We start from the raw sequence: 14701 nt of genomic DNA on the forward strand, positions 1-14701 counted from the left end.
ATTTATTGAATAAGACAATAGCCTTTTATCTAAAAGTTTTGAAAAGAAAGACCTTAGAGTAGCTTCTTTTGTATATAGAACACGAGTTCTTTAGAATCTTTTGATTCCCTTAATTAGTGGGAGTAATACTCAATGCTTGCTTTTGAATATTTTAGATTTTTTTGATTCCTTTGGTTAGTGGGAGTCATATTCAGTTTGTTTCTTTTCTATGCAAACTGATAATTATTTTGTGATATTTGTTTGAATTTACGTAATTGATGATGATCATCATTATTATTATTTCTCCTGTCGACTAAGAAATATATGTATGGAATAATATCTTTAAGCATGTTGTGAGCTTAAAGGTGATTGGATGTCACAAATTTTGAGATCTCATGTTGTACTGTGACATACTGGCTTATTTAAGCAAAACAATTTCATGTTGTTTAGAAATTGCAGTGATGCGATTTTATATTGTTGAGAAATCGTATAAAGAAGTGCAATTTCATGTTGTTTAGAAATTGTGGTAATGCAATTTCATGTTGTTCAGAAGTTGCATTACAGAGTGTAATTTCATGTTGCTTGGAAATTGCACTAATGTAATTTCATGTTGTTGAGAAATTACATTGAGGACCGATAAGAATTAGTGTGTCACATTGTTGATCACATTTTGGCACTAATTCTTACTACACTATTAGGCCTTGATTCATGAAGATATAATACTCATTGTATGTGAGTATGGAAGGTCATATGCTATGATATTTTCGGTATATTGATCGCCATATTCCTATGAGGAGATTATGTTGGATTGAATTGTGTTGAGATGCTGAAATTGGAATATTGTTTTTCAAAATTGTGGCCACGTAAAATTATTTTTTAGTTATTAACCCGATAGAGTCGTTTTCGAAATAAAATGATTTTCAAAATAATATTAAATTAATTAATATAGCCCAAGTGGGAGAATGTTAGAAATTTATTTTATGGGCAATATTAATTAATTAGTTTTGTATTTAAAATTAATCGAGTTAATGGATATTTCAATATTATTATTGTAACTAGCTCATTGTGATCACATTGAATTGGGCTTCTGGCATCTGTTGTTATTGGGCCTAGTTGGGCAGCAGTGTAGGCTTTAGTGCGATCCTGGTTTTCCATGATGGGTGGACCCAGTGGACACAGACTCTTTTCTAGGTTATTAGCTAGGTCCCCTCTCTAGCCTATAAATATTGGAGTTAAGCTCCATAAGCCATCATGCTCCCATCGCTGAGGCTGCCTTTATCGAAATAGGTGATAGAGAGGAAGATCTGGCATGTAGTCCTTTCAATCTTTCGACTTTGTGACGATCCAATAAGGTACACACAATCCCAACTTTGATTTCATATTGTTTAAGTATTTTATAATCATATACATGATCCAGGGTAAAATATTTCTATCATTAGTGACATAGGTAGGAAAATGTAAAAAAAAGTTGTTTGGTAGGAAAAAAATTTACTGGAAAAATTAGATAACTTTTATGAAATTTATGTTTGGTTGAAGGTAAAATATAGATGAGAAAACAAGTTGGTATTACGAAAACAACCCTGATCTTAATTATTTTTTACGGTATATTTGGTATGACAAAATCTCAAACATACGAAAATCTATGTTTGAGATTTTGTCTTTTTGAGGCCTCTTTTTGCTCATTGTAATTTTAGTTTTCAAGGTATTGTTCATATTTTAACAGTGCACTGCAGAAACAAAAAGCATCCAATTCCATAGTTAAATTAGCCAAAACAATACAATTGAATCGAAAGACTTCAAAGTTAGAATGCTCCAATGACGGAGTCTGCCACCCAAGAAGTCGTGCTACAAGTCTCCTGTGTCTATTTCTGTTACAAAAAGGGATAAGAAGAGAGCAAGAACCGAGGATGCTTTGGCAAGAGAGGTAACTGTTGCTACAAGTTTTCTTTTTGAGAGGGTATAATGGTCTCTAACAATTTCTCTACACAGTCATTTAGCTGGTTTTCACACAAAAACCACCTTCAACAAATCTTTTTCAACAGTGACAAAACCTATCATTCCACCAGCAAATGGACAAAGCAATGCAAATAGGATAGCTGAGTATTTAGATTGAATCTATTCAACCAAATAAGTCATTTTTGGATTCCTTCCTTCATTTGCATAGGAAACTTTGAAAACCCTCTCAACCAAACACCACGTAAGAGGGATTAAAGTTTCTCCGCTAAAATCCCAAAATGATTTCGTGAATTTCGAAAAAAATATTAGATATTTTTGTAAAATTATATGATATCAAATAAAATAATTTAAAATTTTTAAAGTTATTTTAGATAAATACATACAAAAAAAAATATGTGATGTTCATATGAATTAGAGGTGGCAAAATGGGTTGATCTGTCCCGCTCCCAACCCGTCAAAAATGGGTTGGTCCGTACCGTCCCGTATTTTAATATGGGTTGAAAATTTCAATCCATCCCGTTTTGTGGTAGGTTGGCGGGTATACCCGTCATAAATATATAAAAAAAATTAAAGTTATAAATAATTATATTTTATTAATTTTATAATATTTCTTATTTTCATTTTACAATCTCTTTAGTATTTTCCAATCTGAAACCTAAATGTATACGAATATTCAGTCAAATATTTTTTAGGAACTTATTTTTGCCTTAATATATGGATAACCTTTGTAAAGTAAAGTTTTTTTTCCTTATTTTTTCTAGGGAAGTACTATGATAATTTTTTTTTCATATCACAAAGGCTTAGTGACAAATAAAATACTACCCATTAATAAATTTAAAAAAAAATTGACCCGCAGGCCAATCCGCCCCGACCCATCACCAACCCATTTTGACCCACAACTAAGCGGGACGGGTTGAGATGGGTTGGTGGGTTGAAAAGTATAACCCAACTCGCCCCGTTTTGACGGGTTGACGGATTGATCCGTCGGGTTCAATCCAAATTATCACCTCTAATATGAACTTATGTGAAAAAGAAAAAGAAAAAAAGAAAACATAATTTCACACACTTCTTTGAAATTAAAATATGATCGTTTTACTTAAAAGACAAAAATATTTCCTGACAAACACTTTTCCTTGTGATATTATATGTAAAATAAAATTCATATAAAAACGTAAATTTCAAATTAAAATAAAGAAATTAGAATAAAGTCATTAGTATTTTATATATTAACATTAGCAATTATAAATATAATAAAATATTATTATTTATCTAATTATTACCACTTGTACATAAATTTATTAAAAAATTAAGGAAAAAAAGTTTAAAAATTTTAAAGATATTCACAGAGTATCTAGCATGATAGATGTCTAACATGGTCCGGCAAATATTTTTAATTGTCGGCAATTGAGAACCAGAGAAAAAGTATACTCAAATTTTTATTTATTTATTTATCCAGTATATTGAAAGTTAAACGCATTACACATTACTATACTTATTTTTGGGTTTCTGCAAATTTATCAACATTTTTTTTTTTTGCACAAAACATCGACGGAAATTGTTATGGTACTAACATTCCCCCCCTAAAAAACTAAAACTGTCAATAAAATGCCTGGGAAATTATTTTCATGACTTTTTTCCTCTTGTCATTATCTTATCTCTTGTGAAATTCCCAGCCTATTTCAGTCTCTTATTATACAAAATTTCAATCCTAAAATATGTCATTAAAAGGGAATTAAAATAACTTCAATGAAAAATTTTCATGTCTATTTCTTTTTTAATAAACATTAAATAGATAAAGTCTTATCAAAATTTATGAAGAAAATGGTAAACACAATATTTTCACAATTAAACTAGATATAATTTGAATCAGGTCTTATTACCCCGCAGATAATTTTCAAGGATGCTGTAGAAGTTGTTTAACTGAAGGAAGACAAGTTACATGAAACATTTTTATTTTAGAGTAGGGGTTTGCATTTGTCATTTATTAACATGACACAACAAATTTTCTTACGCACAATATTTTGTGGAGCCCACACTTTTTGAAAAATTAAAATAAAATTATCGCACGCAAAACGAATCATCTGTAACATTACAGAATCACTTTTCCTACAACAAAGATAACTCTTACAGCCCCTTTAGACTATCACAGAAAAAGAGAAAATATCCTTCTTATGTATGTTGAGGTGATTTTACATAATAAACTCTCTTTCAACGAAAGCATCTCTTCAGTTGCTTTTGGAGCTTTATTTTGCAGGTATTTAGTTCCAAGAGTTGCGACTTCATCATTTCAACATCTTTTCTCATCATCTTTATCTCCTGGGAATTTATCTGTCTTTTTTCGAAATCTTTGCTTACTCTGATAGTTGTCTGAGTTTTTGTCCTTTGGTAATTTGATCCATTACTTTTCATTGACGACCCTGCCATGTTCACTTGTTCTAGAAGGACAAATCGTGTTGTTAATTTCAACGGCAACCTATCATTCTTCATCACATGTTGACGTGCTTCTTGTGACAATCTATGGTATTCCAGGACCCTACACACATCTGCTCGATCTTCTTCTGTCAAATTTGGATGTGCCTGAAAAAATTATTTCTCGGTGTTCAACAACCATCTAATCATAGATACAAATATAAAAACAAGATGAACCTTTCTATCCAACTAATTAAAGTTAATTAAATATTCATGTAAAGAATTAAATAAACCCAAAATCTTACACTGAAGGCTTGATACCATGTAAAAAATTATTTTAACCCAAAAATTTAAATTGGTGGGTAAGATTACATTAATGGTTTTTATATCTCTAACACGTCCCTATACCCAGGCTTAAAGGGTGGACAATGCACAGAACCACATACATGTGCTAAGAAATTTCATAAGAGAAAGTGGGGAGCGGTGATGATCGAACCTCTATGACACGAGGCTGTAATAATACCATGTAAAGAATCAATTCAACCCAAAACCTTAAGGTGTGGGGTAAAAGTCTTTTGAATGATTTATATATTCTGTAACAATCCACATTCCACATTCCACATTCCACATTCCACACAGATATAGCTCTATCTAGAGCTAGTGATTTAGAAATGACATATTATCACTAATTTACCTTGAGGTACATGTCAATGGCTCTATAGAGGTTGTCATCACAGTTTCTGGCATTTTGTGGCAATGCTTCAACAAGTGATTTGAAACTTTCCGCTGTGAGATTTTCATCCCTTGCAACTTGTGTGAGATACCCGTCCACCAGCCTTCCAACAGTGTTGAGTTTTGCTTCAGGATTACTTGACATGCTGCAAACATAAGATTGTAAAACCCTAACAACAACATCTACATGATACAAAGAATCTTTATCTCCTTGATTTTTGACCAAGAGATCTGGGACAAGGCATTGCTCCAAGATTAAAGCTACCCTTCCTTCTAGCACACACAACAACTCAGGATTTATTTTCAGCATCACACCTGCCTTTAGTAGGTGAAGCAAAAAATTGCAAGTGACTGAATTTTCTTCAGCAGGAAGTATTCTAATCAAGCATTCAGTTGAAACTCTATGTAACTGGAGAGTTATGTGTTTAGGAGTCACTTTGTCAAGTCCAAGTGTGACTTGGGAAAACCATTTTGTAGTCCAATGTGCTATACAAAAACCTACAAGTTCTGGTTTGATTCCAAATCTTTTAATAGACTGAATCACTTCAATAAAATGATCTATACGTAGAAGTGATACATCTTCGAACCACCAAGTATCAACTATGTTTTCAATCTCTGCATTTGGATTTGTACATGCCTTCCAAGCTATTGCTTCTGTGCAGCGTTTCACTATTTGTAATTCCTTGGCCCAAGGGGAAATGGATTCACTGCTTTTAAGTATTTGAAGTGTGCTTTTCCATGAAGACAATATCAGAAAGCTCAGAAAAGATTCTGTCTTGGAAATGAGATTTGCTTCTTCAAGATCTTCACTCATTTCCAAGAAATGTGAAGCACAATATAATGGGGCAACGTTGGCTGCGGTTATATCAATTTTCCATCCATAGCAGAATTTGACTACTAATTCGAAAGTTTTTGTACCACCAGGAAGATTATTTATTTGGATATTGAGGCTATTATCACCTCCACTTTCTCTGTTGCTTCCCCTCTGAAAGACAAGCCTATTCAAATATTCGCTTCTTGAGGCCATGACAAGCTGGAAATCAACAAAATTATTTGCAATTAAAATTTCAAGATTATTAAATGTAACTATTTTAATACAGTTTTAATTTTTATATTTTTTTTGTGCATAGTGAGGGGGTCGTTATCTTGGCAAAAAGTACATTTATTTATCCAAAGAATTAAAGGAGTGATTGATCCACCTTGTGCAAGTGAAAGCTGGAATCACCAACTTGTATGATTAAATCAGTAGCTGAATTTGCCCTAGCAATCCTGCATTAAATAAATGGGACAAATCAGATGCAGAAGGCCAATAGGCTCCAAAAACTGCAGAAAATTATTCACAGTAAAAATGATTGTATTGAAATGCAAAATATTAATAAAATGTTTATTTTAACAAGTTGGGTATATCTGGTGTCAAATCACAGGGTATAAAATTTTGTCCAGTCATCCCCTTATAACTATATAAAGAGTACATAATCATAATATTAAAGTTATTTTTTTCTCACTCCTCATGTCAGCTAACAAATTTATGAAAAATTTATGAAAAGAGAGGAAAGAAAAATACTATGAGAAATACATAGTTATAAAGCGGTTACAAGGACAAAACCTTGTATCCAGAAAAACAATAAACCCTAATAAGTTTCAACAGTGAAATTTAAAGCAGCACCCTCTGCAGAGGATCTTAATGCATAGAATGCTGATGCAAGAACTATATATATATAGATGTTTACCAGTTTTGGTTTCTTTGTTCTAAGGAATCAGCAGCCAAAGGAACATTGGCTGGTAAAATGATACATCGGTAACGCTTCCCTCCATCTAGTGTTCCCCCCAAGGGACTTTCACAGTTAAGACTTTTCCTTCCCATAGCAGTCTTATCAAGCTCTGAAAACTGAACTGTGTTCTTCATCTTCCCTTGAAGAGCTTGTGATGGATATTATTTAATTTTAGATACAAATGTAAGAGCTTCAGTATGGACTGTGGATGATATATAGACAAATATTGTACTTACTTTTAGGCTACTAGATGGTGACATCCTTCCTTACTTTTCTCATGCTGTGGTCCTCCTGATTGTGCATGGATAATTGCGGTGTTTATGATGACATTAAAGAGGGTTTGTTGCCTTTTGCCATCTCCTGTCACTGTAACCATTAGAAAGGAGAATTTGAGACTAGATAGGATTGGAGGATACACCCTAGCAGATAATCAACATTTTATAATCTTATCCACTCATTGAGAAATACAAAGCCACCCTTCCCCATCCCGCGTCACATTCATCAATTAAGAGTGTGCTTACATGTTGTATCAAAGTAGTAACACGTCTCAATTTACTAACCAAAACCGATTCTAGCCTCATGATTGTATATGGTCAAGAAAACTTTGTTTTAGCAACCTATATTCCTTTGTTTTTCTTTTGGCCATTATTTGCTAAAGGTCTAAATGTCTTCTGGCTTTTTGGATTGTGAAAAAGACAAGGCAATAACACCAGAGGGAGAAAATTTCAACCAGAGAACAAGAGGAGGGAACATCTTGAAAACAGCTCGCTCATTCTAACCCCGAATGAGTCAACAAGTAATACGACTAGGATTATTTACCAATTTTCTAAGTTGTGGAGATGCATAAGTTTATTCAATGCGTATATAATATGACTAGGTTATATTTACAAATTTTTTGTTTACAAACTACACTATATCTGACCGGTCATATTTCAATCAAGAATGTATGACCGGTCAGACTTAACGTAATTTATATAAAAAAAAAGTATTAACGGATCATTCCTCTACAACCAATAGCAAGAGGAGAGCAAAGTTGTAAGTTACTATATTAAAAGTGCAATGCATGGTTGAATTTTAAATATATCTTTTGTTATTTTTCTTATAATAATTTTTTTTCTAAATTAATATACCCATGATAATAATAGTTATAAATAAATATAGATAAATTTTTAAAATTATGATAATGTAAGTGTGCTTTTTTCTGTCAATAGTTTTTATTCGAAATAGTAAGAAGCAACATGTATGTGTATTTTTTTTTAAAAAAATGAACATATATATTTTTATATTTAAATTTAATTCATACAATTTGTTATTGAGATATTTTTTTTTATTTTTTCATAAAACATTAGTTCTTATATTTTTTATTTATTAATGTACTAGCTCTTGAGAAATGAATAAATGAGTAAAAATATAAGAATAGAAACTAAAAAAAATATGAATTAAAATTCAAATATATGTGTTAAAGAGCTAACTCCACCATGATTGTAGATATTTCTCACTCAAATAAGATTGTCTCTCGTGAAGGATGCATGTTATTTATCTACACAAAAAAATATTTATGGGTCTTCACTTCTTAACTTAAACTTTTTGGATGAAATGATTTTTTACATCGTATCAGAGTCGATATGACTAAGTGGTCATGAGTTTGATCATCACCACTAGGTAAGTTGTGTCAAAGCATCATTCACTCTTTGAGCCCAATAAACTCTCATGTGAGAGAGTATGTTAGAGAAACATAAAAATATTAATGTAATCTAACTCAAGATCTTAAGCTAATAGGTGAGACAGTTGCTTAATATGGTTGATATGTGTTAGAAAATTATAATATAAAAATCATTCATGGACTTTCACTGCTTAACTTAAACAATGGGTTAAAATAGTTGTTTACAATATGCAAAATGAAAAATAATTTATGTGTTGTTAGAGAAACTATTCCCCCCATCTTGCACATAAATCAAAATTTGAGCCCGTTTTTTTTTAAAAAAGAAAAATAGTAGGGCCCATATTTGATTGTATATGCAAGAAACATTCACTACTAAAAAAAGCTCTATTATCGACGGAATTTATCAACGAAAAATATTCCGTCAAAAATAGTAACGGAATTTTTGACGAAAATTCAATTCCGTTGGAAATAGAGACGGAAAAAAAATCCGTTGAATTTTGAGACGGAAATTTTCAATGGAAAATAAATTCCGTCAAAAATTTTAACGGAAATTAAATTCCGTTGAAATTTTCTGTCAAAAATTTATCACATAATTACTTTTAATCAAAAAATAGCGACGGACAACAAATTCTGTTGATAATTACAACGGAATAATATTCCGTTTAAAATTTCAACGGAAAATTTCTGTTGAAAATTGCAACGGCATAGTTTTCCGTTGAAAATTGCAACGGAATTTTGGTCTTTTTCCATCGAAAATTTCAACAGAGTTTTTTTCCGTTGATAATTTTCAAGTCATCACAACCGTTATCAAAAACCCTAAATTTCTTTTAGGCAATTATGCCGTCATTTATAATTGTTTATGGTGTTGTGCATATATATTGAAACATTTACATGAGAATGCAAGTAGTGACTATCCACGTCTGGAAGTGTTAAAGAAGTGGGTGAAGTTATAAGTATACTAAAATGATGCTCGGATGTACTCACATGATAAAGGATGTGAAACTACGTAAACATTTTGCTAACAAATCTCTGTAATCTTTATTATACTCAGATCAATATCATATATGTTGATAATTGCATATCACTCATGTTGTGTTTGTTTTCGTTGATTGCATTTTTTATATTGTTTAAGTTTACTATTGATGGCTTCCAGCAGGTCTGCGCTTAGGAGGTTTTGTCCCTCATCTTGCAATGGTGTGTGTGCAATTTATACGATTAATTCTTTCAAGGCTTATTTCAATAAAGATTAAAGAGATTTGTTAGCAACATATTTACGTATTTTCATATCCATTATCATTTGAGTACATCTTAGTATCATTTTTGTATACTCATAACTTCACCCACTACTTCAACACTTATAGTTGTGGATAGTCATGACTACTTGCATTCTCATGTGAATGTTTCAATATGTATGCACAATACCATAAACAATTATGAATGATAGCATTCTTGCACAAAAGAAATTTAATCAAAATTTCTTTTCATAATGCTTGTGATTACATGAAGAGCAAAATGAAGAAGTAAAATTCAGTCAAAATTACTTTATGGAAAAAAAAAGTCCATTGAAATTTTCAACGGAAAATAATTCCGTTGAAATTTTTGACGGAAAAAGTCCAAAATTCCGTTGGAATTTTCAACGGAAAATTATTCCATTGCAATTTTCGACGGAAAAAGTCCAAAATTCCGTTGGAATTTTCAACCGAAAATTATTCCGTTGCAATTTTAAACGAAAATAATTCCGTTGAAATTTTCGACGGAAAAGGTCCGAAATTCCGTTGGAATTGTCAACGGAAAATAATTCCGTTGCAATTTTCGACGGAAAAAGTCCAAAATTCCGTTGGAATTTTCAACGGAAAATTATTCCGTTGCAATTTTCAACGGAAATAATTTCGTTGTAATTTTTTACGGAAAAAATTTCGTTGCAATATTCGATGAAAAAAACCAAAAGCCTTTGAAATTTTCAACACTAATAAGTTATTGTCTCTCACGAGTCATTTAGGAATACACTTTGCAAAACTGTCATAAATTCGTAATTTTTTATTGAAAAAACAATAAATTAATTTTTTTCCACTTAATCATCAAAAGAAGTTCGGAGCTTTCTTATTTCAAATTTAATCTAAAAAACCATAGTAAATAGTAACGTATAAAGGGAATTCTATACATTAGAAATATATTTTGCATAAAAATATTTTATTACCTAATTGCAATTATCTCTATACACTTTCTAACTTTATATATTTTATTATCTAATTGAAATTTAATTTATATATTTTTAATTAATAATAATACAAATAAACAAAAGAAAATCACTTTTGGGCTTAGGCCCGTTTCCTTGACGGGTTCGGGTGACCCGAACTTTCCTCTTCTAAACTCCCAATTACTCTAAAACCCTAGACTCACCAGTAGAAGAAGAAGCCGTTATTATTCTTCTTCTTATTATCATTATGAGCACTGACAACCTCGTATGCACGGACACACAATTTTTTTAAAAATTTGCGTGTCGGACACATGTCCGACACGTGGTCAACATTTGGGGACACGCGGTCAACTCTCTGACACGTTCCGACACGCGGTCAATATTTGGGGACACGCAGTCAACATTTGGAGACACGAAAAATTATTTATATTTATATTTATGTTATGAAATTTAAATATTTGATTGGTTATATGACTTATTATACTCTTATATGTATTAAACATAAAAACGTGTCCCAACGTGTCGAAATATCACATTTTTTAGAATTAACATGTCGGTGTGTCGTGTCGTGTCCCGTGTCCGTGTCCGTGCATCATAGTTGACAACTTCTATTTTTGCAAGGATTCCATTCATATCTCATTCATCTTAGGATTAACGGTTTGCCATATTTAATCATCTAATTGGCAACTCATTATTAACATCAACAATTACATAGTAAATGACTTATTCCTAATAGTATAATTAATTACTGCTATTTACATTTGAAATGAAGTTTAATTTTAAAATAGGAAATTTAATTTACAAAAATTTAAAACTAATTTAAAGGATATATACGAATTTGTTTGATTGGATATCAAATTAAAAAAATTATTTTTTATAATATCTAAATATTTCCTTAAAAAAATATAATTTCATAATTTAATTTTAAATATTGAAATTTGAAACCTTTCAAATTGAAAAAGAGAAATACTTTTTAAAGGAAAAATCAAATGCATTAAAATCAAATTTGAAACCTAATGAGTTTCCCCTTTTCCCACTTCCCTCCCAAAGTTTCCCACTTCCCTCCCAAATACTCAGGGTCTCCGTTTGTTTGCTTTGAAAATCTTTTAGGCCCACAAAATCAAACTATGAAGTTTTTTTTAAAATAGTAAAAAGATGGAATGAGGAAGGGTTTAGGGCAAAGAAGAAATAGTTTGGTTTGCTCAGATCTCAAAGCAGAGACGAAAGAAGAATGAATGGAAGACGATGAGATAACGGAGGGGTCATTCCCTGCTGTTCGAGTTGATGAAGTGAGACGATGAAAGATCTGGAAGATTCTCAGCAACCAGATCGGGCATATTTATTCTGCGAAGCTCGTCCATCTGAGAAGCTTATTGTTTTATTTTTGGACTCAGCTGGTCACCGATGAGGTGAGACACTCAACGTAGTCCATCAAAATAGAGAGCTTATTGTTTTTTCTTTGAACTCAGCTAACATTTATTCTTATTTTTCTTTTTACTTCTAATTTTTCTTATAGTTTGTTTCACCACTACGGTTTGCGCCTATTTATTCTGAGAAGCTCGTCCATCTTCCCCATTGCTACTTTGTAAATGATTACAAACAGGTTTTTTTTAACTCAGAAGGGAGAACTTTTTGGATTCAGTTCATTGATTCGTGTGTTGTTTGTTGTGTATTTAGATGCATAGCATTGATTTTATTCTTGTGCTGCATAATTTGTTTGCTCAAAAAAATCAGGATGTTTTATATCCAAAATGCCAGCACAAACGATCATACTATGGTTTACCTGAAGATAAATTTTTATTTGCATGCTTCAATCAACTGTACAAGATGGATCCCGAAATCTTTAATACATGGTAATGTCAGCATTCCCTTTATCGCTTGGCTAGATAAAAAATGATTGCTCAACTATTTCTTTTCATGTCTTTCATAAAAAACCAAGCTTTATCCCACTTGTGAGGGTTGGCTGCATGGATCAATAACACTATTGTGCTCTATCAAAAGAGAAATTCTTGTATAGATACTGTCTGTGTACTAAACCAATCAATAATTGGGAAATTATCACTTTTAATGTAAAATAATTGTGTGGCACAAGAATTTATGTAATAATTTAATATAAAATGATGTGTTAATTGTTAATTGTTTAGTCTCCACAACTTCTGTGGATGGGGTCTAAGAATTTCTCCTATTTGAAACCATCCTTTTCATGTATTCTATTTTTCCCCAAAATTCGGCATTTTCATATTTACATGTCTGCCTATGGTTGTCTGCTCTTAGGTGCAATATTCTTAAACGAGTACCCAATAGTGCACTTTGGCTCGTGAGATTTCCTGCAGCAGGTGAAAAGAGACTGAGGGCATGTACGTGGGTTTGTTTAATGACCTGCTTTTGTAAAAGTTATGTGATTGGTGTTGTCTGGTTCATTTTTATTATTGCTCCAATGGGCATTGGACATTGGCCTTGCGGATACTCATGGCACCTTTTACTATCTCTTTTTTTATTTTATTTGCTGCATAATTGTAGTACTTAGTGTAGCAGCTTTTGGTGAAAAATTTTCCTCCATTTTGGTCCTCCTTTCTGATTAGTGGACTTCCTTTAGATGCTGCTACACAAGGGGTACGGCCAAATCAGATTTTTTTCACTGATGTTGCAATGAAGAATGAACACATAAGGCGAAGTGCTCTAGCAGACTTATTTCTTGACACGTAATTTCATCTCTACTTTTTGTCTCGCTTCTTTACATTTGCTGATTCCCCCTCCCCCTTATTTTTCTGTTGTAGTTGTAGTCGTAGTCGTTTACTTTATTTTTTTACCTTTTAATATGCTGGTTATGTTTTCTTTTAGGCCTTTATGCCATGCACATACAACAGGAACAGATATATTGTGGGCAGGTTTGCCGATGGTGACTCTTCCTCTTGAGAAAATGGCTACTAGAGTTGCTGGGTAACTGAGGAGAAACTAGCTTTTTGCAAGGGAATCAGAGCTGGTGAGGGCATCAATTACAAAACAGAGGACTATGTTACGAGGGTAAAGGAAGAAACCGGTGGTCAAGGTATTATTATATATAGGAAGCACGATGTAATTTCTCAGAATACCTCAGTGTTAAACAATATATTTAGTACACCTTGATGTGTGTTTTTACTGGTTGTATAGAGAAGCATGATGTATTATTGTGATTGATGTGTGGTGGCAGGTGTTGATGTTATTCTCGATTGTATGGGAGCATCCTACTATCAAAGAAATCTTGACAGCTTAAATTCTGATGGAAGGCTTTTTATTATCGGTTTTCAAGAAAGAGGGAGGGGGGTAGATCTCCGCTCTTTACTTGCCAAGCGTCTTACTGTGGTAGTCTTTGAAAATCTTTGTACTTGGCAGCTATATATAACACTATGAGATGGTGTAAATATCTGTGTAGAACTACTGCCCTTGGGTTCCAAAATATTGCTATTATTTTTGGTTCTTACCTGAGGTTTTTTAAGATTTTGACCCTTATACGCTTGATTATTTTATAGCATAATCATTTCAGGTATTAATGTGCAAGCTTTGAATCCTATCAGATACACGTTTACTTCAAAAGGTAAAACACATAAAAATCAATAATTTAAACCATTATATCATCATTTTTATGTTTTCTGGATTTTTTTTACAAATTTCTACTTCTATGTTTTTTTTTATCAGCATTATTTTTTTTCTTCTATTTATGTTTTCTGGGTTTTTTTTTTTTTATAAATTTGCTCTAAAAATAGATTGCCTTATATATATATATATATATATAACCTTATATATAGATAGTTAAGTAGCGTTATAGATATAGATACGCATATATACGTAGACTTTTTTTTTTTATTTTACTTTTTTGTTAATAATACTTTAGCTTCAAATAGCTACACGCATATAATAGTTTTTATAGTTAGATTTTTTTTGTTGCAATTTATTTATTTTTTGGTGTAATAGAGAATTATTTGTAAAACTAGTTTGTATTTTTTATTATATGTA

At 31.8% G+C, this 14701-nt stretch overlaps 1 protein-coding gene across 1 annotated transcript; it reads right to left on the reverse strand.

Annotated features, from left to right (window-relative positions):
• Nucleotides 1-4037: 4037 nt before the first annotated feature.
• On the reverse strand, nt 4038-6958 carry LOC133294775 (root phototropism protein 3-like). The gene is made up of 4 exons (XM_061493528.1): nt 6807-6958; nt 6276-6345; nt 5039-6109; nt 4038-4512 (listed from the first exon to the last, which is right to left on the reverse strand). The coding sequence occupies exons 1-4, from the start codon at nt 6938-6940 to the stop codon at nt 4144-4146; spliced, it is 1644 nt and encodes a 547-aa protein (XP_061349512.1). The 5' UTR covers nt 6941-6958; the 3' UTR covers nt 4038-4143.
• Between the last annotated feature and the right edge of the window lie 7743 nt (nt 6959-14701).

Source organism: Gastrolobium bilobum, unplaced genomic scaffold (assembly GCF_033153095.1).
Source record: "Gastrolobium bilobum isolate Gb01-03AN ecotype WA unplaced genomic scaffold, APGP_CSIRO_Gbil_v1 utg3268, whole genome shotgun sequence".
Lineage (NCBI taxonomy): Eukaryota > Viridiplantae > Streptophyta > Magnoliopsida > Fabales > Fabaceae > Gastrolobium > Gastrolobium bilobum.

Excerpts from the sequence above, each read along its gene's own strand:
- LOC133294775 (XM_061493528.1), bottom strand. The coding sequence starts at position 6,940 with ATGGGAAGGAAAAGTCTTAACTGTGAAAGTCCCTTGGGGGGAACACTA. Across the intron at positions 6,346-6,806 it reads GAACAAAGAAACCAAAACTG|GATTGCTAGGGCAAATTCAG; the intron begins GTAAACATCTAT and ends TATTTAATGCAG. Across the intron at positions 6,110-6,275 it reads CCAGCTTTCACTTGCACAAG|CTTGTCATGGCCTCAAGAAG; the intron begins GTGGATCAATCA and ends GTTGATTTCCAG.